The sequence below is a fragment of the Tachyglossus aculeatus genome, chromosome 12 (assembly GCF_015852505.1).
Source record: "Tachyglossus aculeatus isolate mTacAcu1 chromosome 12, mTacAcu1.pri, whole genome shotgun sequence".
Lineage (NCBI taxonomy): Eukaryota > Metazoa > Chordata > Mammalia > Monotremata > Tachyglossidae > Tachyglossus > Tachyglossus aculeatus.
Window position 1 is genome coordinate 15,351,882 of NC_052077.1, and position 23,600 is coordinate 15,375,481.

Here is a 23,600-nt window from a genome sequence, read left to right on the forward strand (position 1 = left end):
AAAGCACATCTCCTCCCTAAGAGGCCTTCCCTGACTAAGCTCTCCTTTCCTCTCCTCCCACTCCCTTCTGCATCACTCTGACTTGCTCCCTTTATTCATCCTCCCCCGCAGCTCCACAGCACTATGTACATATCTGTAATTTATTTATACTAATGCCCATCTTCCCCTCTAGAATGTAAGCTTGCTGTGGGCACAGAATGTGTCAGTTATATTGTACTTTCCCAAGCACTTAGTGCAGTGCCCTGCCCACAGCGAGTGCTCAATAAATAGGACAGACTGACTGATTGGACATCTGAGAAAATGTCCAAACCTTTGGCTCTAGGAATAGGGTGAGTCAATCTCGACCCACCCTGGACGCCCCCCCTCAGCTTTCTAGGTCTAGTGTGTTAGTTACAGGAAGATGCTTGGGGGGAGGTTTCTTGTGAACAGACCCTTCTGTGCCAGGCATGGGAATTTCAGAAAGAATCTCTGAGGTCTCAGGTGCCCCAGGTCCCCTCTGTCCCCGTGTCTCACCTGAAAGCAGCAGCCAGAGGTCTCCGCGCATGCTCTCGGGGATGCCCTTCAACACCAGGGCTCGGCTTTTCTCCGTGCGGTACATGCAGATCCCCTGCCCGTACTCGGCAAAGTGAATCTTCCAAGCTTGCTCTTTCAAGAACTCTTTGGCCTAAAACGGAGTGGAAAAATCATTTCCTCTCTGAGCCAGAGGGAAGGGGAAACATGGTGGAAATCCATGGCTAGAGGAGCCACCCTCCCCAGAATGCAACTTATTAAGATATGTTGTTCGTTCTAGCCTAATTTCTAGAGGAATGATTTTAGGTGGATGGGGGAGTCAGTGACTGGAGATGGTCAGATATTCCTGAAGGTTAGAAGCCAAATTTGGGAATATACTTCTTGAGGCTAATGTATGTCACGATGCTGGCCGGTTGGCACAGCCCACTGTTATGACAGCCTTCCCCACATTCATTCATCCTTTACTCAGGGACACAATATAAAAGGCCCAATTCATTCATTTTATTCCATATACTTCTGGGGATGGGGGAAAAGGTTACACAGATATATGCCTGGGGCCTGCTTTGTAGGGTTACAGCCTTGTAGCCTGCTCACTATTTTCTCCAATGAAGTCATCACTGATGTCCCTTTTTGTTCTCCTAACAGAGCTCGTACTCTGGAAATTTTACATTTACTTAAAGTTTTGCATCAGGTTATTTTTTCCAAAATATTCAAACCCTTGAGACACAGCAGCCCTCTAATAATAATTGTGGTTCAACAACATCGCTAAAATCCTCCCTCCCCTCCCCAAACTGCTACTATGCTGATCCAAGCACTTGGGCTATTCTGCCTTGAATACTGCATCACCCTCTTTGTTCCCTATCTCTCTTCACTTCAGTCCATACTTCACTCTGCTTCCCAGATCATTTTTTTTTAACAAAACTTTTCAGTCAATGTTTCCTCACAAGAACCTCCAGTGGCTGCCACCTCCACAAACAGAAACGCCTTCCCATTGACTTTAAAGAACTCAATCACCTTGTCCCCTCCTACCTCACACCATCGCTCTCCTATTATAACTCAGCCCACACACTTTCCTCCTCTATTGTTAGCCTACTCGCTGTTCCTTGATCTTTATCTCAGTGCCAACCTCTCAACCATGACCTGCCCCAGGTCTGTAACCACCCCGTCTTCATACCTGATAGAGGATCACTCTTCCAACCTTCAAAGCAAATCTCCTCCAAGAGGCCTTCCCCAACTAAATCCTCATTTCCTCTTTACCCACTCCCTTCTGCATCACCCTGCAGTTGGATTTGCACCCTAGATTCACCCTTCCCTCACCCCCACAGCACTTATGTACATATCCATTATTTTATTTTTTCATATTAATGTCTGTCTCTCCCTCTAGACTGTAAAAAATCACTGTGAGCAGGGAACACGTCTACCAACTGTGTTATACTGTACTCTCCCAAACATTCAGTAAATCCATCAGTGCTTATTGTGTGCAGAGCTTGTAAGCTCTTGTAAGCGCTTGTGAGAGTACAATATAACAGCTGGTAGACATTCCCTGCCACAATGAGCTTACAGTCTAGAAGAGGAGACAGACAATATAAATAAGTAAATTACAGGCATGTACATAAATGTTGTGTGGCTGAGCCCCTTCCTTCCTCTCCCCCTTGCCCCCCTCTCCATCCATCTTACCTTCTTCCCTTCCCCACAGCACCTGTATATATGTATATATGTTTGTACATATTTATTACTCTATTTATTTTACTTGTACATATCTATTCTATTTATTTTATTTAGTTAGTACGTTTGGTTTTATTCTCTGTCTCCCCCTTTTAGACTGTGAGCCCACTGTTGGGTACGGACTGTCTCTATATGTTGCCAACTTGTACTTCCCATGCGCTCAGTACAGTGCTCTGCACACAGTAAGCGCTCAATAAATACGATTGATTGATTGGGGGGGGGTGAATGAAGGGAACAAATCAGGGTAACACACAACAAAGTGGAAGAAAAGTAAATGAGCCCTTAATTAGGGAAGGCCTCTTGAAGGAGACTTGCCTTCAGAAAGGCTTTGAAGGTGGGGAGAATAAGTTCAATAAATATATGATTGATATTTCAACAGCCCTTACCATGTGCCAAGCACTGTGCAAAACACTGAGGTAGGTAAGGCTAATCAGATTGGACACAGTCCTTGTACCAAAGGGGAGCACAGTCTATTGCAGAGGGAGAATAGGTGATTTAATCCCCATTTTATAACAGAGGTACCTGAGACCCAGTGAAGTTAAGTGGCTTGTCCAAGATCACCCAGCAGGCAAGTTGCAGAGCTAGGATTAGAACCTCTTTCCACCTTGTCAAGCTGGAGCAGATTTGCTTACCAATTTGGGGCTGAATTCCTCAGGAGACCGTCGCCGATACATGGTCATCAGAGTCTGTGTGGCCGTGGGAATGCTGTTGCCATTTAGGTTGAACTGCCGCTCTCCCTCCGCTTCGGAGCTCGAGCTTCTCTGCGGGCTTGAGGAAACCAAGCTAGTGGGCTTTGAATAAACCTAGAAACACCAACAAGCATAAGCTGGTCCACTAGGGCTCAGTGCCACAAGAAAGACTGCTCGCCGGGCCCAACCAGAATCAGCCCAAGCCTCAACCCATCCCGGCATCCAAGACCTATAGGAAGATTGATGGTCTGACCCTACTAAGGGAGACAGCTTGAAAAAAAGTGCTTCTAGAAAGTTCTCCAAAACGGTGCCACGACCACAGCCTGCCATGGGCTGTTGGAGGGTAACACGTTCCTCATCTAAAGGGAACCACCAATCAGTCAGAAGGACTTGGGTTCTAATCCCAGCTCTAACACTTGTCTGCTGGGTGACTTTAGGCAAGTCACTTAATTTATCTGTGCCCCAGTTTGTTCATCTGTAAAACAGGGGATTAAGACTGTGAGCCCCATTTGGCACATGGACTGCATCCAACATGATTAGCTTGTATTTACCCCAGTGCTTAGTACAATGCCTGGCACATAGTAAGCGCTTAACAAATACCATTAAAAAAAAATGCAGCCTGAATTTGGAGAGCTCCGGATACGTTCGTTGGATAGTATTATTAACAATAACATTTCACCCTTCCAAGTAGAGGAAGAAAGCAAATTACCATAATCAAAAACTCAACGGAAAAAATCACAGGAGTGTAATTATGCATGAGTATTTTCCAAAGGTCATAACAATTAATGCAATGCCTGAGATTACAAGCTGAGATTTCTTTTTTTTTTCCCCTCCAGAACATTTTCAATTTGGCATTATAAATGTTGTTCTCAAAGACCTCGGCTGTTTTGCTTGAACTTTACAGGCTATTTCTTTATGTGAACTGTTATCTATGTTTTAACATTGGCATAAACAACCTCAACCTTTTAAATAAAATGTGTTACATTGTTTAACATCAACTTCTTTTTCATGCCTTTGATTTTAGATTACATCATGAACTCATACTCCTACGAAATTACTGTCTTTACAACCAGGGTCGACAGATAAGTTTCAGGCTTCGATTTAGCTCCTGCAGAAAAATGTACAACGTAGATGGCAGTACTACCGAGAACTATGTCAAAATCTCTTTCACAGTAGAGATCTTACAGTAGAAGTGATGACGTGAAGGTCAACTGGTTAATTTTAGAATGAAGAAAAAAGATCCTGGGTGTAACAAGCCGCAAAAGTAATTAATTAATCATGGCACTTAGTAAATGCTTTCTACGTGCGAAGCACTGGGGGTAGATACAAGGTTATGAGATTGGACACAATCCCAGTTCAGCCCAGGACTGACAATTTATCTTATCCCATTTTATAGATGAGAAAACACGAGAGTGGTTAAAAGACTTGCCTGAGTCACCCAGTGTGGCCATGGTGGAACTGGGTCTCAAACCTGTGTCTCCTAACTCCTAGGCCCATGCTCTTTCCACTAATAATAATAATAATAATAATGGCATTTATTAAGCGCTTACTATGTGCAAAGCACTGTCCTAAGAGCTGTTGATCAGGTTGTCCCACGGGGGGCTCACAGTCTTAAATCCCCATTTTACAGATGAGGTCACTGAGACATAGAGAAGTTAAGTGACTTGCCCAAAGTCACACAGCTGACAATTGGAGGAGCGGGGATTTGAACCCATGACCTCTGACTCCAAACCCCGGGCTCTTTCCACTGAGCCATGCTGACCACACTGCCTTCCCAAAAGCAGGGCGGAAATGTCTCTGCCCAACGTGGAATGCCACTGCAACCACTTGCGTCCTGAATTTGCTCCATCACGGCCTCTCAGTTAAAATCTGGAGTCCCCAGAAGAAACTAGGAGCTACCCTCATCTATTGTCTGGCTGTGTAGCCATGGATAAAAGAAGACGATGAACCTTGTTACTGTTTTCCCGTGCTGTGGAGGGAGGACAAGGGATATGAACTAGTTCTACCAGGTTGCTGGGAGGAAGAACCAGCCATCACACGCTTGGGGGGGTGGGCAATTTCTTAAAGTAAACAATGGGTATAGTATAAATTTGCCTGTTGGAATGTAGGCAAGGGCGAGTGTGAAGATGGAGTTAGCACAGAAAGCTGGTACTGCAAAAAATGAACACCTTGCCAGTGGACAGAAGCTGGAGCTTGGCAGACCCTCTGGGAGCAGATATCCTGGGGGGTCAAAGTTGGGATATGGTTTGAAAAGCATCACTGTCTGCTGTGTGACCTTGGGCAAATTACGTAACTTCTCTGTGCCTCCATTCCCTCATCTGCAAAATGGGGATTCAATTCCTGGTCTCCCTCCTGCTTAGGCTGTGAGCCCCACGTGGGACTCAATTATCATGTATCTTCCCCAGCACTTAGTACAGTGCTTGACACATTGTAAGCGCTTAACAAATAATATTATTATTCCCTCTAGTCTGTAAGCTTGTTGTGGGCAGGGAATGTTTCTGTTTGTTAATGTATGTACTCTCCCAAGCACTTAGTACTGTCCTCTGCACACAGTAAGCACTCAATAAATACAACTGACTGACTAAAGTTTGGAGAAATGCTAAACAGCAATAGTAATAAAATAATGACAATAAATGCTTCTTAGCCTCAGATCAAGCACAATCAATGGTATTTGTAGAAGGCTTATGGTGTGTAGAATGCTGTACTAAGCGCTTGAGAGAGTGCAATACAGTTGGGCAAGAATGGCAGGCTCCATGTTACTGTAAGCCCCTTGTGGGCAGGGAATGTGTAATTCCCAAGTGCCTAGTACAGTGCACTGCACCAAGTAAGCACTCAGTAAATGCTACTACTGTTCTTAGTTGGGGACAGGCTACAGGCAAGGGTTAATGAGTGGTAAAGTGGAAGAAATGTTTTGGCTCCCCATGCAAAAGCAGCTTTGGTGGTAATTCAAGGTGCAAACCCCATTGAATACCCCACTGTATGAGGAATTTGGGAGAGTTCAATGAAAATACAAGATGCAATTCTTGCTCTCACAGGTTCTCAGTTTCCTCCTCTTTACTCTTCTTTCAGTTCTCTTCTGATCTTGTCTTTCTCCTTTTCTGCCCTCTCCCCCCTTCTTTTCTTCACTCCCATTTATCTCCCAACCTCTACTCAGTGATATGCCCTAACTTTGCCCTGAAGCCAATCTGAGAAGTTAGCAGCCTTGGTGACGATGAGGTACTGGGGGCCTCGTGGCTTGTTGCGGGGGAGTGTATAGGTGTGTGTGGGGAGAAGAACATAGAATTACAGCATTTTCCCTTGGTCAGGAACTGAGATGATGTCAGCTGAAAAGGATGTGGGTAGGGAATGTTTCTGTTTAGTACTGTACTCTGCACACAATAAGCGATCAATAAATACGATTGAATAAATGAATGAATGTCTGTAAAACAAAGCACATGAGTCTTTAGTTCTGACACCCAAGAAACTCAGTTTCAAGACTCAGATCATCAGACCCTTCCTCATACCTCATCATCTGAGCTGTTGTAGCTTCCTGCCATCTCTTTGTCCACGTAGATTTTTGAAGTGGTTTGCTGCAGGAAGTCGGAGATCCGCTGCACCAGAAAGTCTCTATCTTTCAAGTTGGCAAAGAGGAAAGTCATGCGGTTTTTGGTGCTGATTGATAGAGGGCTGGGTAATACACTCGAGCTATCTGCCTTTTCCACTATAGTCACCTGGGAAGAAACAACAGACATCAAACATTACTTTTCAGAAATTTAAAACTGCCCACAAGAAATCCTGATGAGGAAATTTCAGTTGGGTCTTGAATGCTGTACGCCCTTTGCATTTTATAGAAGCAGACTGGGAAATCAATCAGTGGTATTTATTGAGTGCTTACTGGGTGCAGAACACTGCATTAAGTGTTCGGGAAAGTACAAATAAGTAGGTTAACTCGATCCCTACCCTCAAGGAGCTTACAAACTAGCAGAGAAGACAGATATTAAAATAAATTATCAGTAGGGGAAGCAACAGAATATTATTTTCTATGAGTTTAGTGCAGTACTGTGCACACAGGAGTCCAGAAAATGCTTTAAGGATGATGAGGTTCCACTTTTAAAGAGAAAAATAATTAGTAAATCAATGCAGGCACTAAAATTAGTAGTCTTCCACCAAACCTTCCATTCTTTTCTGAGTCAAGCCTCCAATTTCTATTGAAAAGTTTTATAAAGATCTCAGAGATACACGATTATCATCGCTGTTTGGCTTCCTATACTCACATTACATTAAAAGGGTTTTCAAGAAACCACCAATTTCTTAATATGTCTCTTTCAGACCCTCTAGGGTTCCTGCCTTCTGTCTAGAAAGTTAGGAAGCTCTGATTTACCAACAAACATGATGTAAGCAGAATGAGTGCTAATCTATCTGCATTGTCAGACTACATCTGACACCACCAGTCTCAGAAGGGAAGGGGTGAAAGGGGGAATGTTATCGGTTTCAGCTCCCAGCTGAATGATTGTATTTGGTGGTTTATAATGGGGATTGTTGCCAACTGGGAGCCAAGCTAAACACCATACTTTTTTTTCCAGCTTGTCAGAATAAATCCCAAGATAAGACCTATGGGTAAAAAGTAAATTGTTTACTGGAAAATACTTTGATCATAAATGCTTACACTGAACTACTTCATAAACCTCTTGTTTCTCTTGACAAAAAGGAATAACAATTTCTACTTGCAAAGCACATGGACATATTCAATTGGAAGGTTGACTTTAGGAAAAATAATGCTTATTTATAGTAAAAAGGGAGATGGTATTTAAATATTTTTCTCTATAGGACAATTTTTTTTTGAGGTCTATGAAACCATTAGCTTTTCTTCTTTATGCTGCAAAACATCAAGCCCTGGGATGAGGCCAAGAAGGTGAAAATCAGGGATTTAAATGTGATTTCCATTCCTAGGGTGTTTTCAAAGACTCACACCTCAAAGTAACACCAAACTACGGAATCTAGTTGAGCTTACCTTGGGGACAAAATGGGGTAATGGAAATCTCACAGGGAGGTCCCCCACAAATCGTACATGCAGAGGGAAGGCAAAGGGAGTCAGAAGAACCTGGGTTCTAATCCCGGCTTTGCCACTTGTCTGCAGTGTGACCTTGGGCAAGCCACTTCACTTCTTTGTGCCTCAATTACCTCATCTGCAAAGTGGGAGCTGCGATTGTGAGCCCCCATGTGGGACACGGACTTTGCCCAACCCAATTATCTTGTCTCTACCCGAGTGCTTCTTACAGTGCCTGGCACATAATAAATACTTACCAAATACCATTAAAAAAAGATCAGTGAGGTTAGATAGGAAGAAGAGAACGCTGATTGAGTGATTTAAAGGAGTTTCTCTTTGACATGGAGGTGGATGGATAAACATTGGAGAAGTTAGTACAGTGTTTTGCACAAGGTAAGCCCTCAATAAATAACACTGATTTACTGGGCACAAATCCCAATATGGAGATGGGGCTAAAATGTGATAGTCCCCAAGTGTCCCCTGTCCTCCTCCACCTCATCTCCCTGGATCCCTGAGACTGCTGCAGAGGCATCCACTGCCCAAATTCACCCTCCTGGTTGGTGATAATTAACCAATCAATTGTATTACTGAGTGCTTACTGTGTGCAGAGCATCGTACAAAGCATACAAAGCGTGTGGGATAGTACAATACAACAAAATTAGCAGACCCATTCCTGCAGAGCTTACAATCTAGACAGGGAGACAGACATCCATATAAATTGAATGAATAAATTACAGGTCTGTACATAAGTGCTGTAGAGCTGAGGGGTGCAAATACAAGTGCCAGGATTTATTAATAATAATAATAATAATGATGCTGGTATTTATTAAGCACTTACTATGTGCAAAGCACAGTTCTAAGCGCTGGGGAGGTTACAAGGTGATCAGGTTGTCCCACATGGGGCTCACAGTCTTCACCCCCATTTTACAGATGAGGGAACTGAGACACAGAGAAGTTAAGTGACTTGCCCAAAGTCAGACAGCTGACAAGTGGTGGAGCCAGGATTTGAACCCACGACCTCTGACTCCAAAGCCCGGGCTCTTTCCACTGAGCTGATTTGCACGAGAAGCAACATGGCCTAGTGAAAGGAGCCCAGACTTAGGAGTCTGAGGACCTTAGTTCTAACCCCAGCTCCGCCACGTGTCTGCTGTGTGACCTTGGACAAGTCACTTCAATTCTCTGTGCCTCGGTTCTTCTCATCTGTAAAATGAGGACTAAGACTGTGAGCCCCATGTGGGACAGGGATTGTGTTCAACCTGATTAGCTTGTATCTATCCCAGTGCTTAGTACAGTGCCTGGCACATTATAAGGAGCTTTAACAAATACCATTAAAAAAAGGGCAACAGTGGGGAGTGGAAGAGGAAATGAGGGCTTAGCCAGAGAAAGCCACTTGGAGGAGGTGTGCTTAGAGAAGCAGCATGGCTCAGTGTAAAGAGCCCAGGCTTTGGAGTCAGAGGTCATGGGTTCAAATTCCGGCTCTGCCAATTGTCAGCTGTGTGACTTTGGGCAAGTCAACTTCTCTGTGCCTCATTTCCCTCATCTGGAAAATGGGGATTAAGACTGTAAGCCCCCCGTGGGACAACCGGATCACCTTGTAACCTCCCCAGCGCTTAGAGCAGCGCTTTGCACATAGTAAGTGCTTAAGAAATGCCATTACTATTATTGTTTTAATAGGGCTTTGAAGGTGGGAGCATGTTTGTCGGATATGAAATGGGTGGGCATTCCAGGCCAGAGGCAGGATATGGGTGACAGGTCTGTGGTGAAATGGACAAGACTGAGGTACAGTGAATAGGTTGATAGCAGAGGAGCAAAGTGTACAGGATGGTTGTAGTCAGAAATCAGGGAGGTAAAGTAGAAGGGGCCAAGGTGATTGAGTCCCTTAACAGAGTTTCTGTTTGATGCAGAGGTGAATGGGCAACCACTGGAGGTTCTTAAGGAGTGGGGAGACATGGACTGAACGGTTTGGTAGAAAAATGATTCGAGCAAGCAGAGTGAAGTATGGACTGGACAGACAGGGGGCAGATAGGACAGCAAGGAGGCTGAGGTGGTAATCAAATTGGCAGTTGATGACGACCCCCAGACTTTCAATGTACGAGAGGCAGATGGGGTAAAAATAATAATAACAATAATGACGGCACTTGTTAAGCACTCACTATGTGCAAAGCACTGTTCTAAGAGCTGGGGAGAATACAAGGTGATCAGATGGGGCTCACAGTCTTAATCCCCATTTTACAGATGAGGTAACTGAGGCACAGAGAAGTTAAGTAATTTGCCCAAAGTCACATAGCTGACAAGTGGTGGAGCCGGGATCTGAACCCATGACCTCTGACTCCCAAGCCCGTGCTCTTTCCACAGAGCCATGCTGCTTCTCAAAGATGGGAGGGAGTATGTGGGTATGTGGGTGAGGGTGTGGAGATCTGGAGTGAGAGGAGCAAAGGAGGCGAAAGGAATGGCAGAGCCCTGCAAGGGGGCCTTGATTCCAGCTCTTTTACTGAAACCCTCAGCCCTCATGGCTCCTACAGACAAGAACAGCCCCTCTCCTCTCTGTCTGCAGGGAAGCTCTGCTAAACTCAGGTGTTAGCACTAAAGCCATTTGTCCACCTTTCAGAAACTTTTTTCTACCCTCTCAGGATGAGGTCCCCCAAAATCGAACTTTAGTTAGGATCAACTTGTTCTGAAATATAGCTTCTGTTTCTGACCCCAGTTTCCCTGGGGCCAAACTACAACAGGTGATCCTACTCAGTGGCCTTTTTAAGCCTTCAACCCACACCCACTGCTTCCAAAGAAGGATCAACAGCCATACGGACATCTGGGAACTAACTACTTTTCCCAGTGTTCCTTTCTGATGCCTCCATCCCAGAGAAAATGGAACTCTTGAGTAGCAAACCCGCTCCCTTCCTCTCTGCTTTATTGCCTGTTGTACTCCCTCAAGAGCTTAGTACAGTGCTCTGCATATAGAAAGCGCTTAATAAATACAATTGACTGACTGATTCTCTCACAGCAGGATTCTTTGTTCGTTACCACCTTTCTCAAAAAAGAGTCAGGCAAACCAGGCTAAACCTTTAGTTTAAACGACTGCCTCAGGCACAGACAGGAAGGGGCTGGGGACTGTCTGACCACTCTGAAAAACCTCCCCCTTGGAGCCATACACTTTCTAAGTAACTGGAGGTAATAAGCAATATGAGAAACAGCATGGTCTAGTGGGTCGACCATGGATGGGCCTGGGTTCTAATCCAGCCCCTGTTACTTGTCTGCTATGTGATTCTATGGGAAAGTCACAACTTCTCTGTGCCTCACTTGCCTTATCTGCAAAATGGGGACATATGGACTGTACCCAACCTGATTAACTTGTACCTACCCCCAGGGCTTAGTACAGTGCCTGGCCCATATTAAGTACTTAAATACCATTAAAAATAATAAATAATAATAAGAAGAATACCTGCATACTGTCAGAAAGCAGAACAAAGACAGAACGCTGGAACACGTAAAGGTTTCTGCTGATACCCACCTCTCGGAGTGGAATAATCAAGCTACACAAGTTTTCCTCCTTGCTGGTAAAGCAGATGTAATTCGTGGACACAAACATTTGCCCCAAAATATGCATCTTGTTGAATGGAGTCCACAAGGTGCAGTCGGTGTGGCCATCTAACTTCTCGTCTTTGGGCAGTCGGAAGAGGGCACGGTATCGCTCACTCTTTGCCCTGGCATCAAGATCCCTGAAAAGCAGAATGAATAATTATCACTTTAAACTCACTGCCTTTACAGAACAGGATCACAAACTTTTTTTAAAAATAAACAGTTTAAGTATCCTTTAACCACTCGATCAGCTCCAAACAAGTGGTTTTGTATTGTCTGGGTGTAGAAAAGTGATTTCATGGTCACTGACTGCTAAGGAGGTTTCCAAAAATAAGGTCTGCAAGGAAGCAATGGTCTAGTGAATGAATTTCTTGTAGCTAAGGAGTTCTCTCATCCACTCAGACAGAAAACTGTAGAACAAGAAGGGAGCCTCTCAGTCATTTGGCCCATTCCCTTGGCTCCAAGTTAGATCAATGTCAAACTGACTGGAATAGATGATGGCTTACTCTTCTCTAAAAGATCTCCAAGTCTGTAAATCCCACAACTTCACTTGGTAGCCTGTTTCAGTTTTCAGTTCCCAGTAGCTTTTCTTATTCAAAAAATCCTTCATGACGATCAAAATCTCTCCTTTAAACCCATTTCCTTTGTCCGGCTGCCTGTGAACACGAAGACTGACCAGACACTGGGATTCCTCATAAAATTCTCTCTCATTTAATGCTGGGCATTCACCTTCAACTTTTCTCTCCAGGTTAACCAATTCATTCTCAAATCTTTCGCCAGAAGAACTATTTTCCACCTCTCTCTCTCATCAGCTTCTCCATACTCTTTTTAAAATGAGATGATCAAATGTTCTTCAGGTCTGATTAATGCAGAGGCTAGTGGAAGAATTGTTCCCTGTTTCCTATGTCAACCCAGAGTCAAAATGGCACATTTCAATAGTGGCACTTCATGCCTGGATTACAGTCAACTTGTATTCAATTGATACTCAGGTCTTTTCCTATGACAGTCATTCCTAGGAAGTCTTTCAACAACTCATGTCTGTGATGTAGGGTTATTTGCTTTTTTAGTGGTACTGGCGAAGCACTTACTATGTCACAAGGACTGTACTAAGCACTGGAGTTTGCTACTTAAATATCCCTATTGAATTTCATTCCAGTTTTGTTGGGCCATTTTCTTAATTTTACTCCTGACTTCAACCTCATCTCATTTATGGCCCACCTCTAAATCTGGCAAACTCAACCTCTTCACTGCAGTCTTCATGACAGTACTGAATAAACCAGTGCAAACTGGGGGTTGTTATTATTTCAAGGAAAAACCTAGAGGAAATATAGGCTTCTGAGCAACAAGCTACTGATAAACATCAACGATGGATCAATGAAAATACAGTGATTTTCTACTGCTTATCTATGTATATAAAACTTCCAAAGTTTCCCATCCCACTGAGGACTCCCACAATACTACTTGCTGCTTATCACCCCCTTTAAAAAAAAAAATCAAATGAAGAAACATCCGTCACTTGTTTCCAACATAAAATCTGCAGCGAGGAATCCCGTGGCCTGGGAGTCAGGGGGAAGCCAGATCCCACTGTTCACACTACCAGGATTTTCTCTGCTACTTCCAGGAAGCCACTGAAAGATCCAAAGCTCCAATCTGGGAACCCACCTCCACACCCCACCATTCCAGCCCCCGACCCCGAGCACCTGGGCTCATCTGGAGAAACTCAAACCAAAAGGCACGTTTCATTCTTTCCATAGAAAGGCCCAGACCCAGATTTGAGGGGAGACCTCGGGCTCTGCACCTCTATAGGTCCCCCAAACCCAATATCCACCCTCCACTCCCCCCACCACAACTGAACTTCTCTGCTCCCTACCGTTTTAAAGCAGACACTTTTTTGGGGGATTTCTTTCTCAATTTGGGAAGTGATCTGTCTTGTTCAAATCCCTCGTTGTCTAAAAGTTGCCGCATAGCGATGTTGGCCAGCTGTTCCATGAGCTTGAACGTCTCGTTGATGTTGAGGAAGACGGAGAAGAAGTGTTCCCTCGACCTCGTGCTCACTTTGATCACGTCAGGCAGTAGCAGTGTGGCGTTCTTCTCCAGCTGGGTTATGTCCACCCAGCGGATCACCACCTTGGCTGAGCACAAGAGACAGAAACACTTCAGTGCTAAATGAACTGCCTACCCCCTGCTCCCTTATGTCCTTCCACTCTCCTCACCTCCCTCCCTCTCTCCCCGACTCATTCATCCGCCCCTCCAGCACTGAAACCCAGCCAGCATCTCTCTTGAACCAGTCACTATTTCCCCAATCTTCTGCAGCTGAGATTTTCTTGGGCCATGACGGTCCAATTAACTTTTCCTGTCAGTACTGATGAACCATCATCCTTAGAATAACAAAAGAGGTGACAGTGGGCCTCTGATGGGAGGGCTACCCTTCTAAACCCATTTGACCTAACTTTTTTATGGTATTAGTTAAGTGCTTATTATGTGCCAGGCACTGTACTAAATGCTGGGATAAATAAAAGCTTCTCAGGTTGGACAGTCCATGCCCCACATGGGGCTCACAGTAATAATCTCCATTTTCCCGAAGAGGCGATTGAGGCAACAGAGAAGTTAAATAACTTGCTTAAAGTCACACAGCAGACAAGTGGTGGAGCCAGGATTAGAACCCAGGTCCTTTTGACTCCCAGGACCATGCTCTATCCAGTAGGCCATGCAGCTAACTCCGCCTACCTTCCCTTCCCATAAGGAAGGAATAGAAGCACAGGTGGTTAATACTGAGGTACACCCAGCCTTGGCGAGGAACCTTGCCCTTCCAATAGCTGCAAGAGTAATAGTTGACCAGTTTCTCTTCCTCGGGCATCCCAAACAACCGGTGGAATTTCACGATGGCTTCCTTAAACTTCTCGGTGTCGTCATCTTCCTTCACATCATTGATCTTGTTGTATTCCGCGATGATTCCCTAGGTGGAGAGAACACAGAGACAACCCTGGTGGTAAGAGAAATCTCATCGCTTCATCCGACGGGGAGACATTTGGTGGGGGGATAGCCCCACTTCTATGTGGAAACTGGCAGAGCCTAGGATGGGATTTGGAGCCTCAGTTCCAGGACCATTTAAAATGTGTGTGGCTCTAATGCTATGAGACAATCAAAAGGCAATGAAACCCTCTCGCTACACAACTACATTTTGTCCTTTAGAGGTCCGGTAGACTTCTTAGAGGTGAAGCACCACTAAACGTTTTGCTACTTAAGCCACCCCCACAACATATACATATATATGATACATACATATCCTCATCCTATGGTGCTTTCCCTACCTAAAAATTGATTTTAGCATCTGTCTCACTGGCTTGACTGTAAGCTCCCTGAGGGTAGGGATTGCGCCTACTGACTCTATGCACTCTCCTACATGCTTAGCATGGAGTTATGCACATAGTAAGTGCTCAATAAATCCCATGCATTGAGTCTGCCCATTGGGGAACTGCTCAATTTTCCTTTCCTTCTCACTGATAATGGTCATGTCCTGCTTATTCTAGCCCAACTGAACCCTCATTCATTCATTCAATAGTATTTATTGAGCACTTACTGTGAGCAGAGCACTGTACTAGGTGCTTGGGAAGTACAAGCTGGCAACCTATAGAGACGGTCCCTACCCAATAACAGGCTCACAGTCTAGAAGGGGCAGACAGACAACAAAACAAACCATGTAGACAGGTGTCAAAATCGTCAGAACAAATAGAATTAAAGCTATATGCACATCATTAACAAAATAAATAGAATAGTAAGTATGTACAAGTACAATAGAGTAATAAATCTGTAAAATTATATACCAGTGCTGTGGGGAGGGGAAGGAGGTAGGGTGGGGGTGCTGGGGAGGAGGAGAGGAAAAAGGGGGCTCAGTCTGGGAAGGTCTCCTGGAAGAGGTGAGCTCTCAGTAGGGCTTTGAAGGGAGGAAGAGAGCTAGCTTGACGGATGTGTGGAGGGAGGGCATTCCAGGCCAGGGGAAGGACGTGGGCTGGGGGTCGACAGCGGGACAGGTGAGAACGAGGTACAGTGAGGAGGTTCCTGCAGGCACAGGAAGGCCTAGCCCTGTCTTGGGGAATCAACACTGACAATATTTTCTGAGTGCTTATCATGTGCAGAGAACTGTATTACGCAATCACATTTACTGAGTGCTTACTGTGTACAGGGCACTGTACTAAGCACTTGAAAGCTCTCGGGAGAGTACAATACAATGAGCCATTCCCTATCTCTGGAGCCTGTGGGGGATTTCCCCTCCAGGTACAGGCCCCAGGGTACTTGTATCAGCTACACATCCTGCGGTAATACCCCAAGACTGTAAGATGGGCTTGGGATCAGAGCCAGCAGGGTGGGGCAGAGGGAGGGATGGAAGCCCAGTAAAGAAAAGGCAGCCCCAGGGCTTCTACAAGCATCTATGTTCCAAATCCTGCCCTAGCAGCAGCCAGCCTACTGCTGGATTCCCGGGGCAGCCTCAAGGAGTATAAGAAATGGAAGGATTGGGGTTTGCTCAGGTCAAGAACACAGCAACCCTGGTGAGCTGGCTGATGGGTTACTTCCCACAAGAGCACAGCCAGCAGGCTCACTGGAGCCCTTTGACCCATGCTAGGGATCCTGGAATAAGTCGATATTATCGATAATAAGTGGTCCCACCCCGGAAGCAACCCACTTGAGGCTGAGTGCCCCTTGTAGCCCCACAGTGCTGAAGGGTGCCGGGTCGGTCTCTAGAGGGCTGCGGTGTGAACAAAGCAGCTCTGCTTTCAGACCTCTATTTACAACAGGAGGGCAAGAGTCTTTTTAAGAAGATAAGAACCAGGGTGCAGAATGTGTCTAGAAGACCCCTCAAGTCTTTCTGCCCTGAACCTCTTTGGAGTTAAGGTCATTTGCAGAGCCCAGGCGTCTCCAGGTATCCTGACCCCACAGCTGAAAGAAAACAGAAGAGGTCAGATGACCTCTCTTCCTTTCTGTCAGCAGCCATGCTTAGCTTTTTCCAAGAGTAGGGGGCTAGTCGGTGAAGAAATGTACAATGCTAATGTCAAGCTTACAACTGGGAATGAAAGACCTCCTCTTCTTCCTAACGGGGCCACGGTGAAAATCAGCCAAACTAGTTCTGTGTGGTGCTGTGGAAGCTGAGGAATTTTAATTCTCCTAAATCCATCTGGCATAGAAGTTCCTCAAGGCTAAGGTATGTTCAAATGATTTCCTTACCCAACAGAAAACCTGACTTTCCTGCCCATTTTATACTACTTGTCGGTTTCAGGAAAATAAGAACCATCAATTTCAGGAACTCCCCAAGGGGCACAAGGTAAAATGACCAGTCACCTTTCTCCCACCCTTCTTTCTTCTCCCCTCTTTTCCTGGCAATTCACTTAGCTCAGCCCCTCACATCTCAGCCTGTAACCATCCAAAGGGACTATTTTCTGTGGTTCTTATTCGAATCAAACTCCTATGGGATGCCAGTACCTGCCCCTCACCCAACCACTGGAAATATTCACGACGATGACAATGATTTCTCTCTTCCAACCTTGTGCTTCTGTTCCACTTTCCAGGTATCGTGATCAATAAATACCACTGTTGCTACTATCTTCAATATCCCCCCAAAATGGTATTTGTTAAGCGCTTACTATGTGCCAGACACAGTTCTAAGTGGTGGTGTAGAAACAAGATAATCATTTTGGCCACAATCCCTGTCCCACATGGGGCTCACAGGCTTAATCCCCATTTTACAGGTAAGGTAACTGAGGCACGAAGAAGTTAAGTGACTTGCCCAAGGTCACACAGCAGACAAGTGTCAGGCCCAGAACTAGAACCCAGGTCCTTCTAATTCCCAGGTCCATGCTGCTTCTCTGACTCTCTGCAATTTACTCTCCAACTTCTTTTAGGGATGTCTAGTTTATGAATGACATAGGATTAGAAGTAATCTTTTCAAATATGACTGGCTTTGCCACTAGAATGCGACAAGAACAAAGCCAAGGGAAAGCCCCAGAACACCCCTAGGGGTGCATAGCCCAGTGCAGGAACTGGAAAGGATGGATATAAGACAAAGAGGCCGTTACAGGGTGGATCCTCCATCTTTAAATCTCTTCCCCACAAGTTCCCCATGGGAGATCCATTACTTCTCCATCCCCCTGCTCCTCTGGGCCCAACTCTCCTGTGGCCTCTTGCGCCTCACCCAGCAAGGGCTGATCACCTCTGGCCTCCCCACAGGACTCAAGTCTGGGCCTGTATCCCTTAAACACTTTGATTTCAGCCCACCCCCAGTTACGAAGCACTTCAATCAATCATATTTATCAAGCATTTATGTGTGCCGAGCACCACACTGAGCGCTTGGGAGAGTACAATCTAATAACAGAGTTGGTTGACATGTTCCCTGCCCATGACAAGCTTACAGTCTAGCACTTACATACATAGCCTTACTTTCCTCTCCCCCTCTCCATCCCCAACGTCCTACCTCCTTCCCCTCCCCACAGCACCTGTATATATGTTTGTACAGATTTATTACTCTATTTATTTTACTTGTACATGTTTACTATTTATTTTGTCAGTGATGGGCTTCTAGCTTTACTTACTATTTATTCTGATGACTTGACACTTGACCACATGTTTTGTTTTGTTGTCTGTCTCCCCCTTCTAGACTGTGAGCCCACTGCTGGGTAGGGACTGTCTCTATATGTTGCCAACTTGTACTTCCCAAGCGCTTAGTACAGTGCTCTGCACACAGTAAGTGCCCAATAAATACGATTGATTGATTGAATACGATTGAATGAATGAACTCTGCCATCTCCCCTTAGGTAATTTATTGTCATGTTTGTCTCTCCCTTTAGATTATACACTCCTTTTGGGGACAGATTGTGTCTACCAGATCTGTTGTATTGTGCTCTCCCAAAGCTTAGCACAGTGCTTTGCACATAGTAGGTGCTCAATAAATACCTTTGGCTGGCTGATTGATCGGTATTGGTCCTGCCAGATTTTATTGCAAACATGGGTTATGTTTGGGAGCCCTGACAATGACCAGGGCAAGAAACGGGGTGGGGGAGGGGGAGCAAGAATCCATACGGAAGACCATTCCAGCATATGACCCTGAGGACATATCTTATCCATTCTCTATCTTATCCCCCGACCAAGCCAAGGCAAACTCTGTCTGCTGGGAGGCATGGCCCTACCCCACTAACGTTCACAACTCAGGCAAAATCTGTCTTTGATTCTGGTGCTTCCCTGACATTAGCACCTGGGAGAGAGGGTAGGAGGGATGGATGGAGGGAGGGAGAAGGGTAGGAGGGAAGGGAGTGAAACTCAAATCCACCAATACTGCCATTTGCTCTCTGTTTGGAGATGAGGCTTGGGTGGGAGAAGGTTGACTCTCTTGTAAATGACTTTTTTGCTTTTATCTATGGATATCTGCTCCGCACATTCTCTCTGACCCCACCAATCACATGAGTTGGCTGGCCCACTCCCTCCGCCACAGGGTTTTGATTCATGATTATGAAACCCAGAGCCTTTGGGTGGCTGGAGGGGATTTGAGGGGAAGCTTCAGAACCTGATTTTAGGAACAGCATCTGGGCTACCTACCTGGACCTTTCCCCTCACAAACGTTGTTATATCATTTTCATTTTCAAAGATGGACAGTGTCTGCAACAGATTCTGCTCAAGCCATTCCCAGTGTTCAGTGACTTCCTTCCTTGATCCACCTGTGGGAAAAAAAAAAACACAGTAAATTACACACTGAAGCTTGGGTCAAAATGCCCCATGAGGAGGTTCAAAACCAAGTTTACTTCCATCAACACAACAGCATAAGAGTATCAATGAAATAGCAGCTTCTTCCCGCATTTTTAAAATCTGAAAATTCATTCATTCATTCAATCGTATTTATTGAGCTCTTACTGTGTACAAAGCTCTGTATGCAAAGCTTCAAACAGACACATTCTCTGCCCATAGCGAGCTCGCAGTCTAGAAGATTATGGTATTTGGAAAGTGCTTATTATGTATCAGGCACTGTTCTAAGTGCTGGGGAGGATACAAGCAAATCGGTTGGACACATTCCCTGTCCCACGTGGAAGCTGAGTCTCGATGAAGCTAACCTAACAGGGTTGAAAAGAATCTTCGATTCCATCAGTGCTAAGGATAGTTGATTGACAACCAGATTACAAAAAGGAGCTTTTACTACTAGTGAACAGAGCCCAGGCCTGGGAATCAGAAGGCCTGTGTTCTACTCCCAGCTCTGCCACTTGTCTGCTGTGTGATCTTGGGCAAGTCACTTCACTTCTCTGTGCCTCAGTTACTTCATCTGCAAAATGGGGATAAGACTGTGAGCTCTGAGAAAGGGATTATGTCCAACCTGATTAGCTTTTATCTACCCTAGAATTTAGAACAGTGCTTGATACATAGTAAATGCTTAACAAATACCATTATCATTATTATTACCAAAAATAAAAATAATAATCACTCTAATAATAATGATAGTTATGTCCAACCTGATTAACTTAAGCTTAACACATAGTAAATACATATCATAATAATAATAGTCATTTGGCACTTGTTACACACTGCTTATGCTGGAACCCATCCGATAATCAGATTAGACATATTCCCTGTCCCAAATCTCACAGTCTAAAGAGGAGGGAGAACAGGTACCTTAGGCCCAGGAGAAACTGAGGCACAGAGAAGTTAAGTGAATTGCCCACAGTCACACAGCAGGCAAGTGGCAGAGCCGAGACTAGAACCCCGGTCCTCTGGCTCCCAAGCCTGTGCTCTTTCCACTAGGCTCTGCTGCTTCTCAATTCCTCCGAGATGGCCTATTGTGAGGGTCTCCTCTTAGCAAATAGGAACGGCAGTTTGGTCAACCTGACCATAAGAGGTGGGTCAAGGGCAGGTCAACAAGAAGAGATGCCAGGAACCACAGACTCATTTGTGTCTACATGTCTGGGAGGGGGCACTTGGCAGTGCTTCTGGGTGCTCTGCTACAAGTGATCTTTAGCGTGAATTTCTTAGACTGAGTGCTCTTCCTACAGTTACACCCACCCACCTCCTCCGGGTATCACTTGCGAAGCTCAACAGAGCAGGGCTGAAAAGCAACAAGCTGCGCCTGACTCCGCAGGGCACTTTTATAGGGAGATCGGGGGTGAGGGGCTACTCCATTGGCTGACGTGGGTAACATCCCCACCCCGCCATCAGCCTGTCCTGACCTTGTAGTGTGTCCAGAGGCAAGCCAAGGTGATAGCAGGCTGGGGGTCACCGCTGAGGGCTTGCACAGGAAAAACCCCGTGTCCTGTAGCTGCCCATCTGACCACAGCACCCCAATGGCAACAGTCCAGTCTAAGAGGCGCATGGCAGACAGTCATGACTGTTTAAGGTGATGCTCGTCTGGGGCAGACTCATCCCAAACTAGATTTTTCTTGGAAAAAAAATTATCTTCAACACCACCCTGGCCCCCACAGGCTGGGCCAATGTGTAGACTTTGAGCCCCCTGTGGGACAGGGACCGTGTCCAACCTGATTAACCTGTATCTACCCCAGTGCTTAGAACAGTGCTTGACACTAAGTGCTTAAATGATACCAATAAAAAAAGCACTGCGGCCACATCTGACCTGGTGAATAAATGTGTCCACCGACTTACACATCTGCGAGGATACAACCAACTCTCTCACATCCATTTTTCTTAATGAGAAACTTAGCATTGGTCGGTCTACCTTTCCCCCCTCCTCTCTGTACCTCCTCCCAGAACTTGAATCACGTGTGGTGACCCCGATCACATTATACCATATTAGAGTTGTTTCACTCTAGCGCCAGAAAAGCTTCAGTATTCTGCAGATCTGATGCAACCTCCTCCAGTAATGCACCAAAAATGATCTCTCTTCCTTCAATTATGAATGAGATGTGAAAACTGATGGTCTCGAGGGAGATGGCAGCGCAGACCTCACTGACACAGTTACCCGGAGAAGGAATGGAGTGACATCATCCCTGCGGCTTCTGCTCAGGTCTTGGCTTCCTAGTCTGCTCACGGCACAAAGGCAGAAACCTCTTCCCACAGCAATTGGCAAATTCCCCAGAAACAACTGCAGGGCCATGGCGTGCATGTGTGTGCACACAAACCCGCAAGTGAGACCTGGAGAGTAGGGTGAGGGGGTTGGGGGGAAGCACTGTGCCTTGTTCTCGCCTGTTCCGCCGTCGACCCCCGGCCCACGTCCTCCCGCTGGCCTGGAATGCCCTCCCTCTGCACATCCGCCAAACTAGCTCTCTTTCTCCCTTCAAAGCCCTACTGAGAGCTCACCTCCTCCAGGAGGCCTTCCCAGACTGAGCCCCCTCCTTCCTCTCCCCCCCATCGCCCCGCCCTACCTCCTTCCCCTCCCCACAGCACCCGTATAAATGTATGTACAGATTTATTACTCTATTTTACTTGTACATATTTACTATTCTATTTATTTTGTTAATGATGTGCATCTAGCTTTACTTCTATTTATGCTGATGACTTGACACCTGTCCACATGTTTTGTTGTCTGTCTCCCCCTTCTAGGCTGTGAGCCCGTTGTTGGGTAGGGACCATCTCTATATGTTGCCAACTTGAACTTCCCAAGCACTTAGTACAGTGCTCTGCACACAGTAAGTGCTCAATAAATACAATTGAATGAATGAATGAAAGCAGCATGGCCTAGTGGAAAGAGCACAGGCTTGGGAGTCGGAGGACATGGGTTCTAATCCCACCTCTGCCACTTGTCTGCTGTGTGACCTTGGGCAAATCACTTCTTCTCTGTGCCTCAGTTACCTCACCTGTAAAATGAGGATTAAGAATGGGACCCCCACGTGGTATGGGGACAGTATCCAACCTGATTACTTTGTATCTACCCCAGCACTTAGTGCTTGGTACACAGTAAGTGCTTAACAAATACCATAATTATTATTTATTATGTACACACAACAGCCCAAGTTACAGTGTCCTATCATATCCCCTGTAATCCTGTGTGATGACTGCTCATGGGTCCCTGATCTCTGGGACGGAGCTGTTTGGAAGTCCATGGAGGGCGGTGGAAAAGAGATGGTGCCCAAGCTGGGTCTCCTGGGGGTCTTGCTGATGCACAACACCACTCCCTTACAGGGAGGCAGAGAGGTATGTGAGGGCAGAATACTCTCTTCTGGTTTCCTCCCCATCAACTCTGTGTGGGCTCGGGCCTCATTGGAGATATGTTCCCCTCTAGAGTCCCCTCTAGACTGTAAGCTTGTTGCAGGCAGGGAATTTGTCTGCTTGTTGTTGTGTGCTTTGCACACAGTAAGCGCTCGATAAATACGACTGAATGAATGAATGCTGCTGCTCCTCCCCTCATTCCTGGCAACAACCTGCACAGGCTCAGGTCCCACACTTCAGCAGACCACCTGCCCCCTGCCCCTCATCCCACACGTGCGTGGCTCAACAGGGTCTGTATAGGTTGCAAAGGTTAAATGGTGTTGGTGTCTCGGTGTCAGATGCACGACCGCTCCCACCCTCACCCTGCAGCCCTACATGGGGGTGTCACCTCTCCAGAGCCCTGCTCCCTGGTGCTACGGGTGCAGGGAGGGAGGATGATGCCTGCCCTCTTACTTCTGGTGAAGAGATTCAGTCAGCCAAGACGAAATGCCGGCTGGGTGAAAAGAAGAGTTAAGGATCAGACTTCTGCCCTATAGACACTCACGAAGTGACGGATTTACACAGTTCCGTCCCATGGAACCGTCCCCCAGATATCTGCTCACAACCGCACCCAAAATTCTGCTCTATGGAAAATGAATTATGCCATCTCAGGAACTGCTCACTCCAAAGCCACACAATGTCACTGTGATTCTGCCTAATAATAATAATAATTTTGGTATTTGTTAAGCGCTTACTACGTGCAAAGCACTGTTCTAAGCACTGGGGAGGATACAAGGTGATCAGATTGTCCCATGTGGGGCTCACAATCTTAATCCCCATTTTACAGTTGAGGTAACTGAGGCCCAGAGAAGTTAAGTGACTTGCCCAAAGTCACACAGCTGACAACTGGAGGAGCCGGGATTTGAACCTATGAGCTCCAACTCCAAAGCCCGGGCTCTTTCCACTGA

The 23,600-nt window shown here is 45.8% G+C and overlaps 1 protein-coding gene across 1 annotated transcript in view; it reads right to left on the reverse strand.

Annotated features, from left to right (window-relative positions):
• Positions 1-23,600, reverse strand: part of TBC1D9 (TBC1 domain family member 9) — a 96,659-nt gene that overhangs the window by 32,677 nt on the left and 40,382 nt on the right. Inside the window, exons 4-10 of the mRNA XM_038754985.1 lie at positions 19,108-19,226; positions 14,254-14,482; positions 13,397-13,658; positions 11,459-11,666; positions 6,428-6,634; positions 2,868-3,038; positions 514-664 (exon numbers count right to left, since the gene is read on the reverse strand). Of these exons, the coding sequence (XP_038610913.1) occupies positions 514-664; positions 2,868-3,038; positions 6,428-6,634; positions 11,459-11,666; positions 13,397-13,658; positions 14,254-14,482; positions 19,108-19,226 (1,347 nt within the window). The remainder of the gene's footprint in view (positions 1-513; positions 665-2,867; positions 3,039-6,427; positions 6,635-11,458; positions 11,667-13,396; positions 13,659-14,253; positions 14,483-19,107; positions 19,227-23,600) is intronic.